General features: G+C 39.1%; 1 protein-coding gene across 3 annotated transcripts in view; it reads right to left on the minus strand.

The window, feature by feature from the left end:
• Window positions 1-22,968, minus strand: part of GRIA1 (glutamate ionotropic receptor AMPA type subunit 1) — a 277,144-nt gene extending 254,176 nt beyond the window's left edge. For all 3 annotated transcript variants that reach the window (XM_040440217.1, XM_040440204.1, XM_040440211.1), the window contains exons 1-2: window positions 22,878-22,968; window positions 3,813-3,950 (exon numbers count right to left, since the gene is read on the minus strand). In XM_040440217.1, coding sequence (XP_040296151.1) covers window positions 3,813-3,950; window positions 22,878-22,968 — 229 coding nt within the window. The remainder of the gene's footprint in view (window positions 1-3,812; window positions 3,951-22,877) is intronic.
• Window positions 22,969-27,748: the final 4,780 nt, after the last annotated feature.

Here is a 27,748-nt window from a genome sequence, read left to right on the forward strand (position 1 = left end):
TGTAATTTTACCACATTTACCGGGATTGCCTGAGTTTTTGTTTAGAAAACCCCTTTAATGGTTTATAATTGCTACTGGATCTAGCGTGGGTACAAGCAATGTTTTTTATGTTTTTACTTTTTTTAAAAATTGTTTGCCTGTCTGGATAGGTGGTCTGTTTACTCCAAGTGATGTGGATCGTTAGACCCTTGCTGCTAATGCAAACCCAATCTGTGCTAATATACTGTGGTTGTTGTGGCTAATCACAACAACACCAAATGAGCACCTCCAATTTGTTATCTCTATACACTCTGTCACAAAGGGTATTATGTGATGTTGCACTCTGCCTCATTTTTTATATAGCTTTCCTGTAATTTTGTCAGATTACCCCAGAACCAGCACTACGTAAGTTAGGCTTGATTTGTCATTGAGGTCCCAATGTTTGTAACCCCAATGAATAGACTGGGTGATTTTTGTCCCCATTACGCCATTCCAAATTGGATAACTAGTGGAGAAGTTCAAACAGTTTGGCACATATTATGGCTTATTCAGAGTTACTGAAACAGCTTTCTATGAGACTTTTGAAAATAACTTAACATGGATATTTATGAGTGTCTTAAGGTATAACTGTCATTCTTTTTTTATTTTTGTAATGTGTAGAGGCAGTGATGCTGACCATTTTTGTAATATACTTTAATTACTAAAATCATACATTTCTATTAGAAAAATAGCTGTAAAGTGGCCCATTTTGAACCTTAGCAATGCTTCTCTGTCTTCTGTTTACATAACACAGTTAGTGTTAAGCAAATCTCCACTGTTATGTAAACAGAAGACCGAGGAGCGTTGCTAAGGCTCATAATGGGCCACTTTATAGCTATTTTTCTAATAGAAATGTATGATCTTAGTAATTAAAGTATATTACAAAAATGGTCAGTATCACTGCCTCTACACATTACAAAAATAAAAAAAAAGAATGACAGTTACACTTTAAGCCCACACAACCAAGAAATAATATCCTGGTGTTAAAGGCCCAGTGGAACTACAATGGACCAAAGTTATTGGGGTCTACAGTCTCCATTGAGATGTCAAAAAATAGATTATGTTCTAAATTGGAGTCATAATGTCAACCTTTCCAAAGCAGGTCCATATTTGCATAGAAACTACAGATACAGCTGACCTAAACTTGATGGTTAACGCGTTAAGGAAAAAATGGCACAAAAAGATTAACTAACACTTTCAATGTATTTCAATGGCTTTTGTCCCAAAAATGCACAAGATAACATGGTGACATGTGTTATCAGAGTCAGTTTTAGCTCGGCTACATCTATATACTAAGTCTGAAAGCTTCCCATTGGGTGTGTGGGAAGAAACAACCAAAAGTAAACATATTTTTTACATTATATGTCAGAAACTGAAGCTTGAATTTTAGGTTTAGTATATTTCTGCATCCAGAGCCTTCTACACCAGTAGCTTGGGCGCTCTAAACAAGTGTTAACTTGTTTTTCAGCCAACTTCAGACAATAAGCAATGAATTCAAATACATAAAGCATGTAGGATGCTATATTATTATGGTAGAGAATAGGCTGCAAATAGCACACATTTCTAGCAGCTCCTACTGGCCTTTCGAGCCAATCAAAAGACTCCTGTCGTGAGCCCAGGAGCACCCTGTAATTATCCAGTGAAAGAGGCTGTGAGATTACACAGGCATTTGGCATAAGCACACAAGTAATGTTCTAGTTTATAAATAAACTCAAAAAAAGAAAAAAGATATATAAAACTAATGTGTGGGTGTGAAGAGAAAGGACGCTATCATATGAAGACAACTATGGATAACTGCATCACTTGTAGCTCATAACCCAGTTCAATAAACAGTCACAAAAGAAATAAAAATTAAAAATATTTTAGCTTTTTAAATAATTAAGATATGGAAAAAATACTGTTTTCTCCACCAAATGATGGAGGTTCAAACCATAAGCAACATAATCAGCATCCTGCAAAAAGAATTGGAGCCTAGAAGAGATCCTACGATGTCTTACATGAAGATCATTATAGGTACACATGTGTGATATGTAAGGCCATGAATATTGGTTCCCAGGCTCAGGAACGGATAAAAATATCATGAATATCTCAGACTAAGAGGGAAATTGCCATGACTTCTCTCCTGCCAAGCTGAGATAAAGCTGGTCATATACTTTAGAATATTTCTCCACATCCTGATGTTTTTGATGGCTACGTCAATCCTTTGATGTCTATAAAGGTGTAGATGGTAACAACGGTTACCTAATTTGTCCTCCCAACTGGGGAAACAGGGATCCAACAGATTAGATTAAAACCACTTATATCCTGGTCTCAGTAGAGACACTGCCATTCTTCCACACATGACTACTGAATTTGAGATGAAGAATGTGTGCCCATTCCCCAGAGGGGGGTGGAGGGAGTTGCTAACTGTTAATGGCTGCAGAGTTTATGGCAGCCACTGGGACACCACCATAATGAATAACCTGGTGGTGGTCAGGTGACTGTCCTTCTATACACCTTTGTGTAAGTGAAAGTAGAAGTCAAGGAGTCACTGTGATAGTCTGTAAGAAATCGCTCAAGGTGAGAAAAATAGAATCAAATGGGACAAAAAATGGAGATGAATGAATGGATAAGTATGGAAGGAAAAGATGATATAACTAATGGACGGAAAAGTCAGAGATAAGGCGGTTTGTCTAGTTTGTTCTACTCACACCTTGTGTTTCCGTATTTGACTTTTGGCTCCCACATTTTGACTACACATTTTAACCAGATGTTTTCCATATTTCCTTTTAGATATACCTCTTCATACATTACAATATAGGTCTGTATGCCACATTACTGGTGCTTCAGTAAGTTTTATGCCTCTATCTTACCGCCTTATCTCTGACTTATCCGCCCATTAGTTATACCATATTTTCCTTTCATTCATCTCAATTTTTTGTCCCATTTGAGTCTATTTCTTCCCACCTTGAGCGATCTGTTACAGCCTCATTGTACCCTATCACCCTGAGCCTATCCCTTCATCTCTATATTATCTCCTTATACTTTTTAATTGTTGCCTCTGTATAAACCGATTATCTTTTACTCCATTTGTAACTACTATATTCTTTACACAGATACAACTTGAAAAAGGTCACGCTGATCGAAACGTTGTCACCTAGTCTGGATATTATATCTCACTAAGCTGGAATGAAATAATTGGAGAAAAACATTTTGATTGATTATTTGTATTCATAATCAAAAAAACATTTCTTTACTTTGATACACAAGAACGAATGCTCTGGACTTTTCTACAGTAATGAAAGATCAAACTACACAGGGTTTGTTTGGAGAGAGAAGAGGTCTGCAGCGGAGCTGTAGGCACATATTGGAAGGAGATTTTTAATCAAGATTATTTTCAGTATTGCTTAATTTTTAATTTTAGATGCAAATGTATAAATGCCCTTTAAATCTATAGGAGAATGATGCCTATCTGCAACTGACAATAAGAATAATATCACATTTAAATTAATCTGGGAATTAAAAGTCTTCACTATGTCGTTTCTCCTACCTTTAACATTAATTAGCCTTTTCCTGTGGATAAACACGGAACAATTTTTTTCTGCTGCTTTTCCATTATCTTTTCAGCCAAGAGACTTTTAGTAAATACTTTTTAATTAAGATAAGCGTCTTGAGTTCTGCTACGGAAAACAGCTAAAAGGATTTGTACCTCTTGTACTCTACTCCACAGAACTGCTAATACATGGCCAATGAATAAATTGCACTGAACAGTGTAAGATGCAAATCAGCTTAGAACAATTTCTTGCAGTACTTACAGGTGTAGGTCATTTCAAAACTGTCACTGATGTTCACAATATCAATTTGTGGCAACAACTTGGGGGGTTCCACCAACTGAGATAGCGCAAAACGAAAGGCGGCATGTTCCTGTGATTGCTGGTTTGGGAATAAGCCCCCTGTAGAGTAAAAATAGAATATGGAGTAGCAGCAAATTCAGATAATAATAGTTCATATTATATTTGTTAGTAAGATCTAACTACACCGAAACAACCACATGGCATATTTTGTTATATACATATCTGAAATTATATGCAGTCCATCCACTGCATATTGCAGGTTGCCTAGTAGCCCCCTGACTACTTATATCAATGACAGCTATTTCAGGAAATAAATAATGGTCGCCACATGTACAGAAGTGGTCATGGGAAGCAGGGGCATATAGGGGGTGCAGAGGTACTGGGTCCAGTAGGCTGAGAGGGGACCCAAAGACCCTTTAGCCTCATAAGAAGACACCAGCATTATAGAAAATGCATGATGGTCAAGTTACACTTCTGGCTGGAGGGAAGGGGTTAGGTCAAGTATTTGGCATTGGGGAGGGGGGGGGTGTCGTTCAATTTATGCCTTAGGCACTATGAAGGCTATGTGCTTGCCTGCCCCTGGCCACAAAGCACTGAGGGAAGGGGTGGGGGGAAAGCTGAACTCTTGCACCAGGGCCCATGAGCCTTTAGCTACGCCCCTGATGGGAAGTATCTGCTGTAAAATACATTGTTTCCCCATACTACCATGACTTCAATATCCAAAGAATAGGGAGCAATTGAACCCAAGTACAATCCAATCAAGTGTTATTCTCTCAGCATGGTTAGGCTGGAAAAATGGCATGGGGTGAAGCTCCTTGTTCTATAGATCAGAAGGGTTCCTAATGCTTATTAATCCACCTATCAATAGGTGGTGACATATTTTAGTTACACAGTTGATAAGGTCAAAAACCTTATACAGGTCCATTAAGTCCAACCTACATGGCCGCCTTCAACATGTGGCAGATTAGGTCATGAACTAAGTTCACTTGATACACAGTGGGTGTTGACTGTGCTACACAGATACTGTGATAAAAAGCAATGTTCTCATCTGAGGGGTTAGATAAAGTTAGGTGACCCTTCCCCCATCCCCTTAATGCAATACAATCGTGGGGTGCCGACCGGTTGATATGGCAAGCCCTGATGCCTACCATGTTACAGCATCTATTACACCCTGCCAGGATGCTAGGATACTAGTAAAATTGCTATTCAAGTCAATACAAGTTTTGCAGTAACAAGTTCAAGCTATAGCAGGTTCACTAGCCTGGTAAAGGAATAAAAAAATAGTTAAAAACAGTTGAATACAGTTTTTAATAATAGTAAGAGATACGTATACACAGTATTAAAAATTCAAAGAAATTCTGTTTTCCTGTTTCTCATATTAACCAGATGAAGGCCAGGGCATTTACCATACCATGCACATTTTTTTTATTTTTAAGTACAAGTGTCTTTGAAAGCCATACCTTCTTTTCCATTTGGTTATGTAAATAATTTTTCAACTTTTTTCAGTGATATGAGGGGCTTTTTTTTTTCTCATTTATATTTTAGTTTTTTTTAAAGTTTTTTATAAAAAGGAAAAACATTTTTTAAAAAGGGAAAATGTCTGTTTTAAATTTTTTTGTTTTTTGTTAATAGCAAAATGCGCAACATATTTATTTTATTTTTTTATAATGTTCCCTTTCCATATTTATCTTTTTGATATATGAGATGTTTGGGATATGGTCACAGTGGGCTTGGCTAGAAGCTGCGGTGTGACGTGTGGTTGCATTTTTTTAATTATTTTTTTTCCATTTACTTTCTTTTTCAACTCTTTATTTATTTTACACTTTGTGCCCCCTATGAGGTCATACAAGCCTTCTGGGAGACATTTAACTTCTTAATTTATCCTTTAACTGGGGCTGATATAGTAGCCCCAGTAAGAGATGGAATACATCCCTCAGAGAGTTTGTATAGGGCTGTACAACCGCATTGCAGAGCTGATTTGGGTCTGCTAAGACCCAGTAACTTGTGTGGACTCCGGTACCCTGGAAATCCTATGACCAATGGGACAGGAGCAGGAATCGACAAAGCAGCTTCATGATCTCTGTACACAATGGTTAATTGAGTGCTATTTATAGCGATGGGGAAGGAAGGGACAGTAAAAAAAAAATCTCTGCCTTCTCTCGAGGGAGCAGGGCTGTCACTGACAGCTAGCTCCCGACTTCTCTGCAGCTGCATGATTGTCATGCAGCTGTGATCTCTACAATGATGGTTTAAAATATTGGAGACAAGTTGAAGGACGAAAGATGAAGGACGCCCTCCTGGACTTATATAGAAATATTAAAATATCATGTCATGCTGCAAAAAAATGCCAGAACTGTCATTTTTGGTCACCGCACCATAAAGCATAATACAAAAATGATCAAAAAATTTAAAAGTTGCATGTGCCCATTCATTGTTCAATTTAGAGAATTTCACTTAAGGTCACATTGCTGGACAAAGGAGGCTCCAAAAATTTGGTATCATTTAATGTATGATAAGGATTTTGAATGCAGCAAACTCTTTTCAGAAAGATTTGTGTAGACAAAAGAAGGATGTTCCCTATAGGGTTCAATTGACTACAGCATATATAGTATTTAGAAAGGACGATAAGAGAGAAGAAACAATGAGAAGCTGTAGACCACCATGTAGACCTAGAGCTACAGTATTGTTGTCCCTTTTGGGTGAATGGATCACAAATGGAATACACAATGAAACTGATGATACAACGTAGTCATGTCGAGTACCACCAAGACCCATCTTATCTGACACTGTTCCAGAAAATGAGAAAATGAATGAGGCTGGGGTATATCATGATTTTGGAAACTGTTTAGAAGGCTTTTTTTCATTCTCAGTCTTTTCAAATTCATCATTATCACAGTTTGACACACAGAGATTATTGCTTAGATATTTCTGCAAGCTTCCTGCACATCCACATGGCCACAGCAGATGGCAGACATATTGGGATATGGACAAAGTCATTATGCCAACAAACTATTTATTAGCCGGTTTTAATTCATTGAATTCCCAGCTTAGCTCCCTGGAGTTATTGGAGACTGGAAATTTCTTTGCTACTGAAAAGTCTTCATCATTATTCTAGCTGTCATAAATACTGGAACCTTGATAGGAACCTGTTAGACCACAGTATAAGTCAATGACATTTGTTAGAATTTATTGGGCTTGTTTCAAAAACAGATTTATCTTATGTAGCTGCCTTGGCTTTGTTATGAACGGAAGCCATGACACTAGAGTGCTTGCATTATTAAGTTCTACAGTGTATATGTTAAATATAAGACTTGGTGGCATTTATCAATGTTGTGATATATAAATCAGTTGACAAGATGGCAATGCTGCAAGTTGTGCCAAATTTATCAAACTGCCATTTTTGCCATGATAAATTTGGCACAACTCACTAGCCATGTTAAGCATACTTCTTAATGTCATTATACGTCGTGCACCAAAGTGAATTTTTTTTTATAAATCTGATCCATTTTATGACCCTTCTGAAGCATACCCTTTTCACTAGACACTTTTCAAAAAGGAGAGAGACATAAAAAATGCCCAAAGTGCATACATTTGGAACATGCTCTGTACAGAGGGCTTTTTTTTTCTTGCATTTTTAGTGGAATAATAGAAAGTAGTCGTCTGTTCAGATTTTGTTCATCACCTTATTCTTATGACCAGCAATTGTTCCAGCAGATCATGGATCTACAGAGATCACTTGAGCTCCACTCACACTATGGGGGTTTTCATAACTATTCATTTCAGTGGAGAGTAACTTGTAATGCTTGATCACCTCCCCAAGACCAGAAAGTATAACTCCATGATCTCACCATCCTTGGGATTTGCAGGAGTTAGACAGCTGGGAGCAGGGATGGACTGAGTATTTGGACACAAAATGTAGAAACTCCCCATCTCAGTCAAATTAGCACTTAGATCAAGTGCAAGAAAAAAATCGGCCTGATAATAGAACTGTATGGCTGTATTACAGTCCACTCTACCACCTCCCTGCACTTATCTCTATCAGGTCAAGAGCACAGGAGACTATCAATGCTCAGCTAAATCCAAGACAATACTAGAGCTTGAAGTGGTGAGTAACCATTAGACACCAGGTATTAAAGATTTACACCTTCACTGCACCAGACCAGCAAGGTTTTTGACAGTAAACCTTTCTTTGCCCTAGACCACCAGGAATTTTCACACTAACCCTTTCTCTGTTCTAGGATATCAGTTATATTGACATTAACTCCTTATTTGACCTACACCACCATGGATTTTGGTATTGACACTTTCTCTGCCCTAGATCACTAAAGATACTGACATTTACTTTGTCTATGCCCTAGATCACAGGGGGTGCTTATTTCAACACCTTAACTGCCCTAGACCTTCAGGGATGCAAATATTAGCCTTTATCTGGTCTAAACTATCAATAATGATGACATTAACCATCTCAATGCCCTAGACTATCATGGATAGAGTCATCAACCCATTCTCTTCCTTCCACTACCAAGGATGTTGGTGATAAGCCCCTCCTCTACCCTAGACCACCAGTGACCCTGGTAGTAGTCGCATCTCTCCTTTAGACCAAAAGAGAGAAAGACATTCAACTCCTTTACTTCCCTAGGTCACCAGATTTGCAGACATTATCCAAGACTTTAAGGATGTTACCACAAAACCATTAACTACTCTAACTAAATATGGCTAGGTACTCCTCTCACTCGCTACAAAGTCTTAGAGGGAACATTGCAGACAACCCCTTTGTGAATTACATGATTGATAAAACTTACTTCAGGGCAAGCAAAGAAAGAAGACAAGTACTTCTCAAGTGCATTTAATTAACTAAATCTTTATGTCACAGCTGGTAAGAGGCCCATGACCTTAAATACCTAGTGGCCTAGAAACTCTCAGCTCACCAATGGCAGAGACTCTCACTGATCCTGATAATGAATAGACCTTGTTTCGTGCTTTTGGAAGTTAGGTATAGCAGGCCATAATCAAAATACATGTTAAAAAGTATAATTAAACAAGTCTTCTCATGGCATTTTTTTTTAAAGAAGAACTTAACCTTTGGTTTAAAGTGCAATCAATTAACTGATTAAACACCTCTGCAACCTATGCATTATACATTATATTGACTGTCCTCTGCACTCACAATTTCAGTTACCAACATGAAGCTGGCCACCTACTGTAAGAGTGAAGTGATGAATCCCAGTCCACCAATGGCTGAGACTCCCACTGATCCTGAGAATGAAGAGACCTTGTTTTATGCTGTCAGAAGTAAGGTAGATGTACATGGACAGCATGCCAGAATCAGATAAACATTAAAAGTATAATTCCATGTAAAACCAGTCTTCTCATGGCATGTTTTTTAAAGGGTTTCTGTCATCAGAATGAACCCTATTAAACTAGCTGACAGCGATGTGCTAATCTCAGATGAACCTAACTAGCCTATTCCTACTTTTATCTATGCCCCCGTTACTCCAGAATTATAACTTTTGTAATATGCTAATTAGCCTCTAGGTGCAGGGGGGGCGTTGCCCCTGCTCCTAAAGGCTCTGTTCTCCCACCTTAGGCCACGCCCTGCTACACTAGATTGACAGGGACAGGCAGCCTTCACCTCCAACTGCCGGCCCTGTGTGCTGGGGAAATCTCGCTCCGTTCCGTATTCGGCACAGGCGCAGTGAGGAAGCCGACGAGCGCCCTTCACTCACTGTGCCTGCGCCGAATACTGAATGGGACGGCGCAGGCGCGAGATTTACACAGCATACAGGGCGGGCAGTAGGAGACCAACGCTGCCTGGCCCTGTCAATCTAGTGTAGCAGGGCGTGGCCAGAGGTGGGAGAACGGAGCCTTTAGGAGCAGGGGCAACGCCCCCTTGCACCTAGAGGCTAATTAGCATATTATAAAAGTTAGATTTCTGGAGTAACGGCATAGATAAAAGTAGGAATAGGCTAGTTATGTTTAGCTGACATTAGCACATCGCTAATGTCAGCTAGTTTAATAGGGTTCATTCTGGTGACAGAAACCCTTTAAGAACTTAACCTTTGGTTTAAAGTGCAATCAGCTGCAACCTACATATTATACATTACATAGACTGTCCTCTGTACTCACAATTTCAGTTGCCAACATGAAGCTAGCCACCTACTGTAAGTGTAAAGCGTTTAATATTGTGAGTATTAATTTGATGGAAGCATTCCAAGCTCTGGTAAAATCCTATAACATCAGCAAGCTTCCCCTTCTTAGCTCACGGGAGCTAAAGTTCACATGAGATTAGTATCTTGCAAATCGTGGCCTCTAGTAGTTGCTTTGTGCATTAATTAATATACCCATTGCAAAGTCTGCCAAGCACTTAGGCCCAGGCTAATTTAAGTTTAATAGAGGACCACATTCTCACCTGCTATTGTCCACGCAAGAGTCAATGCATGAAACCCTCACATTTGCACTTGTATTAAATGAATGGACTCAATTTAATACACAATATTGTATAAAAATTGGACCCATTAATTTAATAGGTTCTAGTCTTCTGTGCCGCTCTTTAGGGGCCCATCAAATGTATGGTATAGGTCTGAAAGAGTTAGTAAAGCTCACACTATTTCCTCTTAGAATAGTTCCCCCGGAGGATCACGGATATATCTATAGTTTTAATGTATATAATAGGCTAACAGATGGCCTGAAGGAAATATAGTGAGCTCAGGAGATCTGTGAGACTGGCAACACGTGGTTTGATCTGACAGGTTTTTCTTGTGTATCAATAGGTGTCTGTGTTGTTTCTGGTAATGGCCACACCCCTTGCCTCCAGGTGTTGCTTATGTGGTCATTTAACCTTCCTTATTTATAGTTGCTTCTCCCACTGTGCTGTGCAGTTTATAGCTTCTGTGCCTGTGGATTGTTCGTGGTTGGATCTTGGCTGAGTTCCTGGTGCTTCCATAGCCTCTTTGAAGTTAAAGGGAACCTGTCACCAGTTTTATGGTGTCCTAAGGGCAACAAAAGTGATTGATTCTCTTAGCAAAATGCTGGGTCACTTTCTTTAATTGACCCAGTCAATCTGCCAACATCTTGTATTGAAGAGCTCCAGCTGATAATGATGAGTCATGAATATTCATGAGCTCCTGACACTCCCCGCCCACCTGCTGCTGATTGACAGTTATTTTCCATATGAATCAGCAGCAGGTGGGCAGGGGAGTGGCTATATCTCTGAATTAAAAAAACGCTGGACTCACTGACATCACGCTGGACTCAAATCAGCTCATTAGCATGCGGCATGTGGCATCTTTGTGTGTATATTATGAGGTAACCATCTGTCACACCAGTAAGTGAATACATCTAAGGTACTTTTTAGTAGTTAATAATTGTATATAATTAGTTAGATTATAATCAAATATCCACATGACAGGTTCCCTTTAAGTCTTTCCTTTCCCTTTTGTATTTTGTTTGGGTTCTGTGTGTTGCATTTCCCTATTGTTTGTATCAGGCCTGAAGTAGACTCCTGTTCGTCCTTCCTTTTGGAGGAACAGGTAGTCTCGTCCCTTCCATTAGTACCAGGGTCCTATAGGGATAGATAGGACTCTAGGTATTCATGCGTATTAACTCACCTACCTTTGAGGTCTGTCCATATTGGTAGTCAGTCAGGATTTTTGTTAGGGTTTTCACTAGCAGGTGTCCATCTTCCTTCCCTAGTTCTCAGGCCTGATTTCCTGTTTCCCCCTTCCCTTCTATGCTCTGTGTGGTGTTTCCCGCTCACACCGAAGCGTGACATTTATAGAGCCAGTGAATTTGAAAGGGTGCTGATTCCCCTACTTTATGGTTCATAACCCTTCTGACTTTAAGCGTCTGGTACCTGCCACATGCCGACATAGTTATAGAAGATGCAGAGATAGGTATCACACCTGGACCCTGGTAGCTAGGAGAGGCCACAGGACCCACTGCCACATAAGCCACCAGTATTATAAATGATACATAGTAAGTGGGGGCTTTTTAACAGATTTTACATTGGAGCCCCAGATCTTAAAGATACAGTACATCTCTGATTATATGGATACCATATTTAGAAGAGATTAAATGCACATAGAGATACCAGGCTAGATAAGTAAGGCTACTTGCACACTTGCGTTTCTGGGTCCGCTTGTGAGATCCGTTTCAGTTATGCCCTAATGCATTCTGAATGGATAAGAATCCGTTCAGAATGCATCAATTTGGCTGCGTTTTGTGTCCGCTATGTTTTTTTGACGGTCGCTAAAACGCAGCTTGCAGCGTTTTGGTGACCGTCTGACTATGCGGAGCCTAACGGATCCATCTAGACTTATAATGTAAGTCAGTGGGGACGGATCCGTTTTTCACTGACACAATATGGTGCAATTAAAAACGGATTCGTCCCCTATTGACTTTCAATGTAAGTCAAGATTGATCCGTTTTGACTTAGACTTTTTTTTGAATGAATAATGCAAACGCATCCGTTATTAACGAATACAAGCGTTTGCATTATTCGTGCGGATCCGTCTGTGCATATTCAAGACGAATCCGTACAAAACGCGAGTGTGAAAGTAGCCTAAGTTACTCCACCCAAATAATTTTCTCCAAGCTTCTGCACCATTCACTTGTAGAGCAAAGTCTCTCATACAGAATATTATCAGAACTTTGCCAAGTACTGAGTATTAATTGATGCTAATGCCTGTGCATTCAAGGTAATGCAAAAAATCATTGAATTCAACAATGTACACTATGTTTCTGGAAAATATTGATGCCCAAGGGACCCACTATTTAAAGAAGAATTTCTGAGTTTGATTTATTGGCTGACAGTGATGACAATATCTATGTCCTCAGGATAATACTACAGCTAAGGGTTATCATATGTAAACTGGATGGCAGCTAATTAGAATTTAGCTTTCATTTCCTTGCTGAAGTTGAAAAAATGTATAATATTCATTGTGCCTATGACAACACTAACCAGTCAGAGTACAGACAAGATATCTTATTGTGGAGAAATAGGCACATAAGCTGTTATTACTAGTGTTGAGCGAACTTGCGATTTGCAAGTTCTGCATTCGGGTTTGGGTTATCTAAGAATTCCGTAATGGATTCTGTTTCCACGGACGGCATGCACCACGGAAGCCTAACAAGAGGCATTCTGTATTGCATTACGTCATAATAGAGGATTATGCTGGCCATAGACTTCTATTTGGACGAAATGCAATACAGAATGCCTCTTACAGGCTTCCGTGGTGCATGCCATCATAAAATTCCGTTATGGTCAGTGGGAGCGTAATCCACAACGGGATTCTTAGATAACCCGAACCAGAACGCTGAACTTCAAATCACAAGTTCTCTCAACACTAGTTATTACAATTTCCCTACAACTCATACCTCATAAAAAATAAACTAAGAATACAATAATTATCTTATTCATATTTTAAAAAGCACAGTTGAATGGACAGGGGCGTAACTATAGGGGGTGAAGAGGTAGCAGTCGCTCCTGGGCCCTGGAGCCTGAGAGGGCCCAAAGACCCTTGTGCCACGTAGGAAGACACCGGTATTATAGAAAGTGCATACTGGTCAACTTTCACCTCTGGCTGGAGGGAAGGGGTTAGGTCAAGAATTTGGCATGGGAGGGAAGAGGGTCCAAGTTAAACTCTTGCACCAGGGCCCATGAGCTTTTAGCTACTCCCCGGAGAATGGGTGAATTTATCACTATAATTGTGCCACTTCCAAAACTGATATCAATGCAGACACTCAATGAAAATCAAGATGGGGCAATTGCTGATGTAACAACAACAAGCACTGTAAGACATTGACCAATCATGCACATCAATGGCATACACAGGAGAGAGGGGGTGTCATAGCAGGGATCAAACTGGCTGATTGATTTTAACCTCAAGCCACAGCTGCAGTCCAAAGGAGTACATTAGCATGAATGCAATCTTGTGGACCGCAGCTGTCACTCAATAGTTAAAATCAATCAGTAGGACTACAAAAAGTTGCAATGCAGCGCAAGCCTTATACCACCCAGGGCAGAAGTCCCTGTTGTTTTTTATTCTCCCTCTATGTCCTTTCCATGATGCTTGGGTCTATTTCCTATTTTCGCTAACAATTCAGATTTTCTGGATACGGGTGTCCTGCACCAGTTCTCATCGCCTTAAGCAAACATGGTCCTCCATAACAGTGACATGGTCTGCTTTAATCTATTATGTTCTTTTGAAAGTCGTCTATCCTCCCAATGTTAATAAACAGACTTGGATTATTTCAGTATGAGGGCATAATGCTAATTATATGAAGTGGCTTCAATCTGAGCTAGATAGAAAATACCAATTTAATTTCCACAAAGAAAAAAAAAATCTGATTGACAGCTAGGAATCACTTGGCATCTTATTTATCTTCCGACTCGCCATCTGGCTAGCTCTTCTATTCATTTAGAAAGAAGGAAACCACCCACATTAATTATTGAGATTATTTATTAATGTCCTGATTGCTTCATCCTCATGGAAGCCACTGTTTCCATGTCTGCTAAGCAACACTTAACTGTATTACTTTGAAAATGTATCTATAACAGATTCAAAACAATGATATTATATCATGGGTGACAGTTTTGGGGCAGCACTTCAACTTGACATCTTGCATTTAGAATCTTCATTTGACAGGGAGACTATTATTCTAACATCTAAAGGTGGAGATCCAATGAGACTTATCATATGCAATGGATGGCAATTAGGTCTATAGGTCAACAACGTTCAGCATCCCTTAGGCCCACTAGACTCTCAGACCTTAGACACACTAAGCTACTCCGTCCCTAGGCACTTTGTAAATGCCAGGACTCCAGGATCATAAGTTCCATAGTGGCTATCCATATGAGACTCCTAAAGAGAAGGAAAAAGTCCAGGGTGCATACTTTTTTTAGTGGGTGGTAGAACCTGTATATGTATCTACAGCTACTACAACAAAGGTGGAGGAAGTTAAACAAAGGAGAGTAGAAGCAAACAAGCACTGACTTCTCTTTCAAGTAGTTATGAGTTTGGAATTATACATCTGCACAAAAAAGGGGGTCCATTTTAATCTTTTCTGTGTGGGCCTCTGTGTAAACCTCTGTCTAATATACTGTGTATGGTTTGTTTGAAACCCTGAAAGTCTGATGCTTCATCTGTAGGAGGGATGCATTGATGCTGATCAGTAGAATTGTATAACCTACTACTAGTTATCATAATCTTAAATTTACAAATGGAATCTAGGCTGCAGACTTGTGTGATGTCATAATCTGCCCAAAGACAAGAGATGCCAGGGAATGTCCAACAGCTATCCACCATAGTTCTGTCATAAACATGACCATTCATTTTGCAAGATCATAAACATACGCTGGCAGCAGAGATAAGTGGCCACCAGATATCTTGTCCAGCATTTATCTTGTTAGCAAGAAAATATATTTTTACATAATATAGAACAGGTCCTCTTCACATTGGATCATCTTTTGGACACTGTTAGAAACTGGAAGGTTGGGTGGGAATTAGCTTTGCGCCCCCCAAAATATTGCCATCTCCACAGTCCTTGTGACAGCATCCCTTGTAGACGGTGCAATGGGACTAGAACTCCAATAATGTAAAAGTTCTAAAGATGATATACCAATATAAGAGCTCTACTGATGCTTCTAACTAGTGACTAACTAGTGACTAGTAACTAAGTGACTGGTATTCCCTGCTCAATTATTCTCTAGACAAATGACTGTATAGGAAGGAACCTTCATATATATTGTACGTGTGAAAATCAATGCTCATACTTTTAAATATATTTGAGGAACATGAGGCTTTCAGAACATCTTCCAAGGCTGACCAATGTACATATTTAAAGTTTTCCTATAACATTAAATCTATTGGAAAATGTCTATACACATCACCATATTTTAATCTTAGCCTGGAAGGGTTAGTAATAATGATCTCTCCAGCCACCCATTTAATCCACAAGCCTAGCATTCATTTGAGAACACTTCCCAAAGGCCTGAAGGCAACAAAGCAGAAAAAAGGAAAAAAATCTAACAGAGCTGACAACTCCGGGAAGAAAAACAAGATTTGAAATTGTAATTCAGCAGTCGTTTGCTTGAAAATAAAGCCAATATAAATCCAGGATGTTGGGATTCTCATGGTTTTGCATGGCCCTAAGGGACAGGATGATGTCACACCATGTCACCACCAATTGAATGAAGGAGACAACATTGAAGCTTGTGTTTCCATACCAGTGAACAGCCTCAGTGTGGTCATTGCTGTAACATATATAAATAAGCTACAGGAGTAAGAAAGTGCAAAAGGATTTTTTATGGACTGAAACACTTGGCTTATTGATATTGCTGCCAATATTGATTAGACATATGGTAGAATCCTAGTCAGTTTTCTTCATGAATATTCCTTCAGCAATATGGCTGTCTTTTCTGAATTTATTGATTCATACATGTTAAAGTGTATAAAAGTTTACTTCACATATATGAATGTGAGAAAATAGATAATCTTACCAGAAGTATTATCCTTTAATAACAATATATGGACTTTCTCAGTATTTAAAGCAGTAGTTAAGAACATTGTCTAACGGTTCAACAGATACTGGTTTCTGAAAATTGTTATAAAGGATGGAATAGCTGAAATGCTTGGGCACAGAAGTCCTTAGCCTTTGGACGTCCTGTTCATAGAAAATCCTTGCCACAATACTAAGAAGCCTAAATACTTTATAGGATTCTGGTCTACTCTATATGATGACATGTTCCATCACAATTTCATATTGTACCATGAACATTCTCAGAAATTGTGAAACGCCAAAGAAAGGGCCTATGTCCCTGTGGACATATTAGATGTATAACATGATGTTAGGTGGTTTTTACGGTGAGGTTCATTTCTGGATATATAGTACACTCAGTGGGCAACAAGCCACTTTAACTTACTGAAAAAATTGGACCTGTATAGGCCAGAACAAATTAAGGCAGGAAATAATTGAAAGCGTTTGTCCAGGATTGGAAACACATGGTTGCTCTTTTCCAAGAACAGTGCCACACCTTCCCACAGGTCTTGTCTAGTACCACAGCCCATTCTCTTCAATGGAGCTACTCTAAGCTGCAGTATCAGATAAAATGTGTATTGTTTTTGTAAGAACGGGGGCGCGTTTTCCTAATCCTGGACAACCCCGTTAAGTTTTATATACAAGTTGTAATATGTGAACACTGTCAGTTGTGTAATCATATCTAAAACCTTTTTACATTGTCCAAACTTATAGGCCAGAGTATTGCTAAATTACAATGAGAACGTATCATCTTCCATATCAATGATACGGAAAGATTCCCATTCCTGGTAAAGCATTTATAATTTGCTTTTTTGGGAAATTCATGTCACATTGACATGAAATGGTTAAGTGCAATGTATTTTCAAAGAGTTCCTCCTGGTCTCTGCTGTGAAGTGCTTAGTTCTACAATGAATGTTAAGATCAATCTGAGACACAGAAAAACATTCACAGCGGTCTATAATCAATCAATTTTCTCTGTTCACTTTCCGAGGAGTCATATTCTGTTCAATCTCATGCAAAAAAACAAAAAACCTTAGAGTCAACTTCGTGGTGCTACAATTGAAACAAAAAGCTTCATAGCTTAGAAACCAGACCAAGAACACAAGATCCATTTTGTTAACCCATTTTGAAGTTGGAGGTGGGAGTGGATGACGAGCAGATGTTTCTGCCATGACTTGCTAGGAAACAAAAATCAGTTGTAAAAACGAATATGACCAATATTTTTTTTACTGCTGAGAAAGGGTGACTGGCACCTCCGTGTTTATTTGATCATCCATGGTTCCCAACAGAAAACATCTGGAATTGTGGTGGGAATCAAATGTGCATAAGGGTTTAGGAGTAGACGCATATTTGATTTCATGTGCATTGCTCTTGATCCAGAATTGGAAGCCATGTCTTTTCTATGAATATTTACTCAGCTTAACAATCTGCATACAGAACTCAGTTCCCTCATTCATTGAAGGAGATTAAACTACCTTTCTCAAAGCCCACCAAATCTGATTTCATATATGGGCCACCCTGCCAACCTGCTCAGATTTGAATTGTGCAGAGGAAGATAAAGAACTGACCATGGGGGATTATTTTATGTGTTTGGACCACCAATATCTGTAAAATATTCCCGTTTCTTGAGAACTATGGTCACCCCAACACATGCAAGTTCATAACCTACGTCCATAGTTGTCTAAAGATCTCACCCTCACTGTAATGCATCATCATATGCTATTTTCAGGAGTAGACCATCCCAGATGTTTTCTAGAACAAGATTTTACAATACTAAATAGATATCACTCATTCACATCACAGTTTGGAAAGGATACTACCTGGTCACATACAAGACAAATGTCCTTTTACTTGCGATAGGGTAGTTACTAACGGTATTCACATTATTTTAAAAAACATATCTCAGTCTATTTATCAGGTCAAGAAATAATACCAGATCTGGTTTTGAAATGTAGTGTTTCCATTGCTATATCTATGATGTTTTATCAGCGTGAAATATTCATATCTATCTAGAGTGATTAGGACTTGTAACATACTCTTATGTATGTTATCTACTATATCTATCTATCTATCTATCTATCTATCTACTATATCTATCTATCTACTATATCTATCTATCTATCTATCTATCTATCTATCTATCTACTATATCTATCTGTCTATCTATCTATCTATCATCCTTTATTAAATCTATTCTTCATCTAATCCATCTTTTGCTCTATTTTTATATCTATCTATCTATCTATCTATCTATCTATCTATCTATCTATCTATCTATTATCTATCTATCTACCTACAGATTATCTATCTATCTATCTATTATCTATCTACCTACAGATTATCTATCTATCTATCTATCTATCTATCTATCTATCTATCCATCATTCTTCCTCAAATCTATATTTCGTATATTCCATCCTTTACTTTATTATCTATCTATCTATCATATCTATCTATCTATCTGTCTCATATCTATCTCATATCTATCTATCTATCTATCTATCTATCTATCTATATTCTATCTATCTATCTATCTATCTATCTATCTATCTATCCAAATCTATCTATCTATCATCCTTTATAAAATCTATCCTTCATCTAATCGATTTTTACTCTATCTATCTATCTATCTATCTATCTATCTATCTATATTCTATCTATCTATCTATCTATCTATCTATCTATCTATCTATCTATCTATCATCCTTTATTAAATCTATCCTTCATCTAATCTATTTTTACTCTATCTATCTATCTATCTATCTATCTATCTATCTATCTATCTATCTATCCTATCAATCATTCTTCCTCAAATCTATATTTCGTATATTCCATCTTTTACTTTATTATCTATCTATCTATCTATTCATCTATCCATAATTATTCCTCAAATCTATATTTCGTATATTCCATCTTTTACTTTACTATCTCTCTCTCTCTCTCTCTCATATCTATCTCTCTCTCTCATATCTATCAATCTCTCTCTCTCTCTCTCTCATATCTATCTCTCTCTCTCATATCTATCAATCTCTCTCTCTCATATCTATCTCTCTCTCTCATATCTATCTCTCTCTCTCTCTCTCTCTCTCTCTCTCTCTCACTCTCTCTCATCTGTTCCATCTTTTACTTCATCTATGTGCCCTTCTTTTTCAAGTGTAATTAACATGCCCTTAAATTCAGCAATATTAATGGCATCCAAAACAATAAACACCTTTCCATTTTTCCCCCACCATCCAGAAAGAAGCAAGTCATTTTCTTTTCAAATCAATGGTTTCCAACATGAAATAATGCATGAGGCAGGTTGCCAGGGGGCATCTGTATGTCTCCTCCGCTCTGGACATGCTTCTACACTGCAAACACAAATTACTTCCTCCCCCATCCTCAAGCGTTATAATGTGCTTTATCAACATGTTGCTTGTACACTTAGAATCAAAGCATATAGAAGCTGGGAAAGTGGTGCAGGCACAGATCTGGGGCTAGTATACAGCAGAACTATCCGGAATAATGAAAAAATAACTGCTTACAATTGTAAGTAGGTCGGAATGGAAGATACTGGTTACTGGGATATATTCCGACTACAATTCAGTTGAATTATATGTGAAACAGGGAATAATATGGTTGACAACAAGGAAATTATTGGTGGCACAGCTAACATTGCCAGATGCAGCAGAGCTGGGTTTATTACTTGGCACAAATCATGTTAATATCATGCTATGTTACCTGTAGTTTTTCATAGGACTGCAGGTTAAGATGGCCATAGATGTGTAATGATAATTTATGATCTAATCATAAAATACCAATCACTATCAATAATGGTTATGTCTGTGGTACTCAGTTGATTGTATTAGACTGATAGAAAACCCTTCCCATCAATAATAGGACCAAAATGCTGTGGGATGGGCCAATTACGACATGTCTATGGCCTGTTATAGTCCAATGACAATATATTCTGAATAAAATAAATAAATGCAAAAGGACAAATTCAGCTCTGCTACATCTGTATATATATATATTTTTTTATGTCGATTTTGAATAAATGATATCACTGACTAAGGGCTATGGCCATTGCATTAGTTACTTAAGGGACTTCACGATACCCATAGAAGAACGTTCTAGTCTTCCCAAAGCAACAATTTGATACTGCTCACAGGTGGTTGGGAACAAAATCCCCTTAAGGTAGAAAGCCAAGCAAGCATGATGAGCCTAATGCATTGTGACGGATGGAGGGAAGAGAAGGATGCGGAAGGAGTGCACAAAAGCAATTGTGAAAGAAAAACACCTTAAATACAGTGGAAATACAACTGAAGCTTATGTCGAATACAATGCAATGCATTGATTTTTACTGCGCACAAATGGTGGCCCATCATGCATCAAGCTGGAAGCCAAGTCATGAATATGCTTCATAAAAAATGGGTGAAAACCCGCTACCCCCGACCAAAATAAGACGTTAAATATAGAATTATAAAAGGTATGAAAGCAATAATTTGCTTATAATGGAGATATGTGCAGTAAATCACTATGTCACCAGTGACTAGACGATGACACTATTGTTTTTCATCTTTTAGGGATCTGGTTCAACTCTAACAGGAGTGGATCACTTAAACTATATTATCTGTATAGATGTAATGATAGCAGTAGGCAGAGATGTAGATAACAGGTGGTAGAGGAAGTGGCGCTGGTGATGGAGGCATAAGACCCCTACTTAGGATAGGCCAAGGTTCTGTATCTCTCAATGGAGTCTAATGTGACATAATCTGACCAGATTAATGGGTTGATTTGCAGCCACATGATATGAAAAGCAGCCAATATTCTATGAATATGTGATATACTTGACATGATTATAATAAGATAGATAGATATTAGATAGAAAATAGATACATGAAAGAGAGATAGATAGATAGATAGATAGATAGATAGATAGATAGATAGATAGATAGATACCTAATAGCAGGAGGTATAGATAATGTATAGACAGATATTAGATAGAAGAAAGAAAGAAAAAAAGAAAGAAAGAAAGAAAGAAGAAAGAAAGAGAAAGAAAGAGAAAGAAAGAAAGAGAAAGAAAGAGAAAGAAAGAGAAAGAAAAAGAAAGAAAGAGAAAGAAAGAAATAGGTGATAGAGTATAGATAGATAGATAGATAGATAGATAGATAGATAATAGCAGGAAGTGTAGAAGAAAGAAAGAAAGAAAGAAAGAAAGAAGGAAAGAAGGAAGGAAAGAAAGTGATAGATCAATAGATAGATAGTTATGAGATAGATGATAGATAGATAGATAGATAATAGATAGAAAGACATGAGATAGATAGATAGATAATAGATAGATAGATATGAGATAGATATGAGATAGATAGATAGATAGATAGATAGATATAGTAGATAGATAGATAGATAATAGATAGAAAGACATGAGATAGATAGATAGATAGATAGATAGATAGATAATAGATAGATAGATATGAGATAGATATGAGATAGATAGATAGATAGATAGATAGATAGATAGATAGATAGATAGATATAGTAGATAGATAGATAGATAGATAGATAGATAGATAGATAGATAGATATAGTAGATAGATATATAGATAGATAGATAGATATAGTAGATAGATATATAGATAGATAGATAGATAGATAGATAGATAGATATAGTAGATAGATAGATAGATAGATAGATAGATAGATAGATAGATAGATAGATAGATAGATATAGTAGATAGATAGATAGATAGATAGATAGATAGATATAGTAGATAGATAGATAGATAGATAGATAGATAGATAGATAGATAGATAGATCCATTTAGGCTTGCTTGAATACAGAGACTGGACAACCTGTTCCATGTTTGTGGGCTGCCTGTAGAAGACACACAGATCTTCCATGGGAGCCTTCAGGCATTTCCTTATTTACCAGGATTATTAGAGGGACCTGGAGACTCAGAACAAAGGCTGCCGTCCCTATTCTACAGTAGATGTGATCACCCAATGTGCATCACCTCTGTGGCAAATGCTTCGAGTGCAGGATAATTGAATGCCCCCACCTCCGCTCAGCAGCTAATGGGTTAACTGTGCATGGCACGGGTGGGGGATGGAAGGTGGTGGTGTCATGATTGAGAAGCTTCAGATACCACATTAATGTGCTATTCAAATCTAACAGCAATGGGGGAGAATGAATTTTTTGGGGGGTTAGAAGCATAGTGCCAGGTAGATGGGGGCATCAGATGCGAAGGTACGAGCCACTGAAACGCCAGGCTTGATGCCAGTGCGCAGGAAGTGCTGTGGACATCATACAAACTTTGGGTATTAGAATTTCGTTAAAACATAATAATAATAGTAATGACTACAACCACCATCATCACCGTCTTCACAATAAAAGTACAAAGAGTCCTTTGACCCGTTCCAGGCTACCTTTTTAACTCTCCAAATACCAGTCTCACGTTACGCAGCCCTCTCCCCCACCCCGTCTTAAGACCCAGTGAAAGAACTTACCGATCTGGATAATGTTTGGAAAATTGGGGAAATTGACCCCAAGCACTGCCCCTAGAAAGCTGGTGCAGATAAAGGCAAAGATGTGCTGCATATTTCCTTTTGCATTGGCGGAGAAAAAAGGATCAGCCCTACTTCCCAAGCAAAGATTTTTGGAGGGTTTGTTTGTCTTGTATCCCCCCGGCCTTCCTTCCTATTGAGTTTCCAAGGACAGATGATGGGGGTGGTGGTGGTGGTGTTTTTGAAATCTGTTGACGCTGTTGTCAATTTTTAGTGTCTCTCTCCTTGGTGCTGAAAAGAAGGCTTGTGTTCCTGGGCTTCTGTGCCTCCCTGCTTTACACTGTGCCTCTTCCTTCCTCCATCCAGCTCTTAACATCAACTGACAGAAGGATTAACTGAAGACAGAAGGAACGGGAGCGAGCCCTCCTCATTCACACACACAGGCACACGCTAGCACACACATTACTCTCTCTCTCCACACTCCATCATGCTAATGTGCCTTTATTACTGTAGCCAAGCAACTGCCTCACATTCCCCAACCTCTCGCCATCCTCCTGCTAGAAGCCAATGTGCTGTGGCTGAGGGTAATCTCGCCACCCTCCTGTCCCTAACACCCTCCTATAGTATGTGCACCCACTCCTCCTTCCTCTGTCACAAAGACTCTCCTCTGTGGTCGTCGGTGACAAAGACGCTCTCCTGGTTTTCCCAGTGAATGGGTCGCAGATGTAGCAGAGCTGAATTGGTCATACAATCTTCCTCTAACTTACAGGACCCATAGTTTGCTCATGGATTCCCACTGTAAAATATACGCAGCGCAATATCTATGCTGTATAGTATTGAAAAGGCTATGCTTTTCAAATCGACACGCACCGCCTTACCGTATGGCAAAAAGACGGTCTATTATGTTACCATGCACCATATACGCCAAATGTGGACAATGTGAATGACAGAGGTATAGCCGCAGTCCATTGAAACCACATCTGATGCCTTAAAGGGGTTTCTCATAAAGAACAGGATTAACGTATGATGGCTTGACCACTGGGACCCCCAAATCCCCACATTAACATGCATGAGTGGGCACCACTCCATTCAGTTCCATAGCTCATCATTCGGCATTCCCCAAAAAATACTACCATTCCACTCACACAACGCGAACTCCCGATCGCTGACTGCTGGGATAGGTGATAAATGTTCTTATGGGGAAAAAACCTCTTTAAGCCAAATGGCCAACTCAGCTCTGCTGCACCTAAAGGGTGATCACAGAGCCTCTCATAGAGAATAATGATTGACGGGATTACAAGAGCATGTCCATGTTATATGTCCAGTATATGTCTATTGATTCCCGGCTGGATATAAAGTACATTACATTCGGCTCCGTGGATGTGTGTGTGATACATGGCGGTATTCATCCCATTTACTGTATATCGCCAGCGCGTGGATGACTGCGCTGAACGTGTGTACGGCTAAGTCTGCTTTATTAAGTGCACACAGATATGTTGCCAAGCATTACTGCTCATCATACTGAAGGTCCCATTGACTTTTCAGTTAGTGGTCTGCCTGGCACTGTGCCAGTCATCCATCCTGTGCTTTTTATCAGGGATTCTTGATAATATATACAGTACATAAGGCGTCTAGATATTTTATTTTTCCAGATGCGATGTCCGTGGAAGCAACCATAGATTTCCCTCTCCTTTTTCATGACGCCATCGTTAGTTTATCACCTTTTTTTTTTTTTAAAGGATTATCTCATGTACTTTACAATATATATTGTAGAGATCATGTATACAGAAAAGCATTTATTTTTCTGCTAGTGCCTCTCTATGCTTGCTGTTAATGAATGGAACCAATCTTGTTTAGGTCTAGAAGCTGTTCATTCGCTCCTGCCCATGATCTGGATAGAGTTTTAGCGTTGGTGCCTCCTCGGAGAGCAAATAGGGATCTTGAAAATGAGGAGAGATTAATAAGTATATTAGAAGGTTGCAGAAAATGTAATAACGCATTTATTAAAGCGGTTGTCCCACCTTAATATCTGGTCCATCCTTCTACAGGGTAGAGGATAAATATCTGTCCGGTGCTGGTCCGACCGCTGGGACCCTCACTGATCATAAGAAAGAGGTGCTGAAGGCCCCAGAGTGAATGGAGCTCCTGCTAAGCTCAGTCCTACAGGACTAGAGCTTGTCTTCACAGTCCAATGTCCTTATCCCCTGTCTTCTAGATAGGTTCTTATGGTGGGACAAGTAAAAAATATTAGGGTCTTTTATCAAACTGGTGTAAAGTAGAATTGGCTTAGTGCAGCCAGCCAGTCGCAGGGGGAACACGTGAGGTGCACGGTGGACCGATGAGGGGCCAAATGGTATAACACACAGTTCATCAGTTTACTCACGGTTAGCAGATAGCCTCCCTGGGCCGGCAGCACAGTGTTGAGGTGGACAGCACGAAATCCTCCGGGGCACAATCTGTGGTAGGAAGCATCAGCCAAGATGGTGGTTGAGGTGCCCTTGATGTTAAGGTTGCTTAGGGTGCTTGTTGCGGCTGAGTCCTTTGATGGTTTTTGTCTTGATGCCAGTACCGTTAATGGTGGTACAACCATAGGTAGCAATAATGAGGTAGACAGTGGTAAGATGCAACTCACAACTTTTACTTTGGATGTCTTTCAGTTGCAGTAGTACAATTATGCAGTCTTTAGATGATACAGAGGTAATTCTGCAAATCCACTGTTGTAGGCTTGTCAGGTTTTGTGGTTTTGAAGCAGTGGGTTAGGTGTACCTGGTTCCTTTAGATGCTTTGGATCCTATTTCTTGTCTTTCCCTACAAGCTGAATATTTGTAGACAGGAAAACTCAACTGTCCCTTAGAAGGTTGGTGTGGCTGCCTGAAGCTATAAAACTTCCACCATGCAAAGGTGTCTGTGGCCCTCAATAATGGCTCTTATCACCGATGAATTCCGAGGATTGCTTGTTTATTTTCCAGGGAGGCAAACTCTTCTCCTGCTGGTCAGGGATGCAAGTCTATAGTCCAGCTATAGAAGGAAAACGCTCTTCTGCACCTAACATCTGAGTAAACACCTCCTAGCAAAGTTGGCTCCACTCACTAATCTGTGTTGCGAAGTCTTCACTCTATCTTTCCTCCCACTAATTTCATCTGACTACCTCAGATCTGCTCTCTTCTGACTACATCCTAGTTTCAACTCCTCTCATCTTCCTCCTGGTCTCAACTCACTAACTAGGCCTGACCTAGATATATATATGAACTAAGCTCTATCCCCATCTAGTGGTGGGATGTATAAATTATACACCTAATAGGCCTGTTAACAGGGATTTTGCAGATACACAAACGCAAAATTATACATGACAACCTAGTGCTTATAATAAAGTGCAAAGTGCTTTTAAGCAGTGCCCACACACACGTAGTGGGACGCTGCATTAGCAACCAATCAAATTCCACCTTTCATTTTCTAAAGGAGCTGTCAAAAAAGAAAGGTGGAATCTAAGCCAGTTCTACTTTACACCCATTCGATAAATGACCCCATGTAGTTGTACTTTGTTACTCAGTAAATAGAAGAAAAAAATGAAAATTGAGATTCCTCAGCGGTTGATACCTTTTAATGGCAAAATAAAAAGATAACACAATTACAAACTTTTGAGACTACTTAGGCCTCTTCCTCAGGTGTCTTTTTTATGGGAGGACAACCCCTTTAAGATTTATTTCCTTTAAAATTAAATAAACTCTTGAAGAGATCCAATCAGCTTTCCTGACATGTCTATAACCGCTTGTAGACTTTACGAAATAACGATTCTGGAGCAAGTTTTCGTAGAATAACATGTGTTATTCCTACTAGAAATTTATTAATTAATGGACAACTGTGCATTACCAGCTGAAGGTGTGTCTCTACACACAATAGAGGTAGGGACCCCGCAGTGGGAAACTTCATCTAGATAGTGTTAGATATAGAGAAGTTGCAGAGTTTGGAAACTCAAGGGGTGGTCCGTTATCCCGCCCTGAGAAGTCCAATCAGGACACACATTATATAATAAATATGAGACAGATCCCGAACCCTGATCTCCCTGAGGAATTTTAAGTCAGTTCCCAAGAAGTATATGTTTTTTAAAAAAGTGAATAATACAGATATAATTTTATGATTACTAGTCAGAGAGGCTGCAAAAGTCACGCTAAGGTCCGAGTGACCATTTAACTTCATAGTATATTAAATATAGCGTCGCAACCTCCTGAGGGATCCTTCGTTTGCTGAATAAATAGTCTCTACACACAATGACACTGTTTTAGGGCTCATGCACACGGCCGTTGCCCGGCATACAGCGGGTCCACAATACAAGAGCCCCGGCCGTGTGCAACCCGCATCACGGATGCAGATCCATTCACTTGAATGGGTCTGCAATCCGGAGGAAGCAGTGTGGAACGGAAGCACGAATCGGAAGCACTACGGAGTACTTCCATGGTGTTTCTGTCTGTGCCTCCACACTGCAAAAAAATGAACATGTTCTATTTTTTATGGTGCAGATGGATCACGGACCCATTCAAGGTCTCGATCTGTTCTGCTCCCGCACGGATGTTGCCCGTGCATTGGGGACCGCAAATTGCAGTCCCCAATGCAGGGAACGGCCGCACAACGGCCGTGTGCATGAGCCCTTATTAGTACTAACAGTGCTAGCCCATAATGGCACTCACCTTTGACAAGGGGAATGGTAACACCAAGCTGGCAATTTATTTATATATCTCTGGTAGGATTAATAGAGGGATGGCACTATACAAAGTTATGAGAAAAGATGCTCCTGAATTATTGCACATGGAAAGCAAGCACAATATTTTTGGACTATAAGACGCACTTTATGTATGAGGGAAAAGTAGCAGTGTGTG

This window comes from Bufo bufo, chromosome 1 (genome assembly GCF_905171765.1).
Source record: "Bufo bufo chromosome 1, aBufBuf1.1, whole genome shotgun sequence".
In the NCBI taxonomy this organism is placed as follows: Eukaryota; Metazoa; Chordata; class Amphibia; order Anura; family Bufonidae; genus Bufo; species Bufo bufo.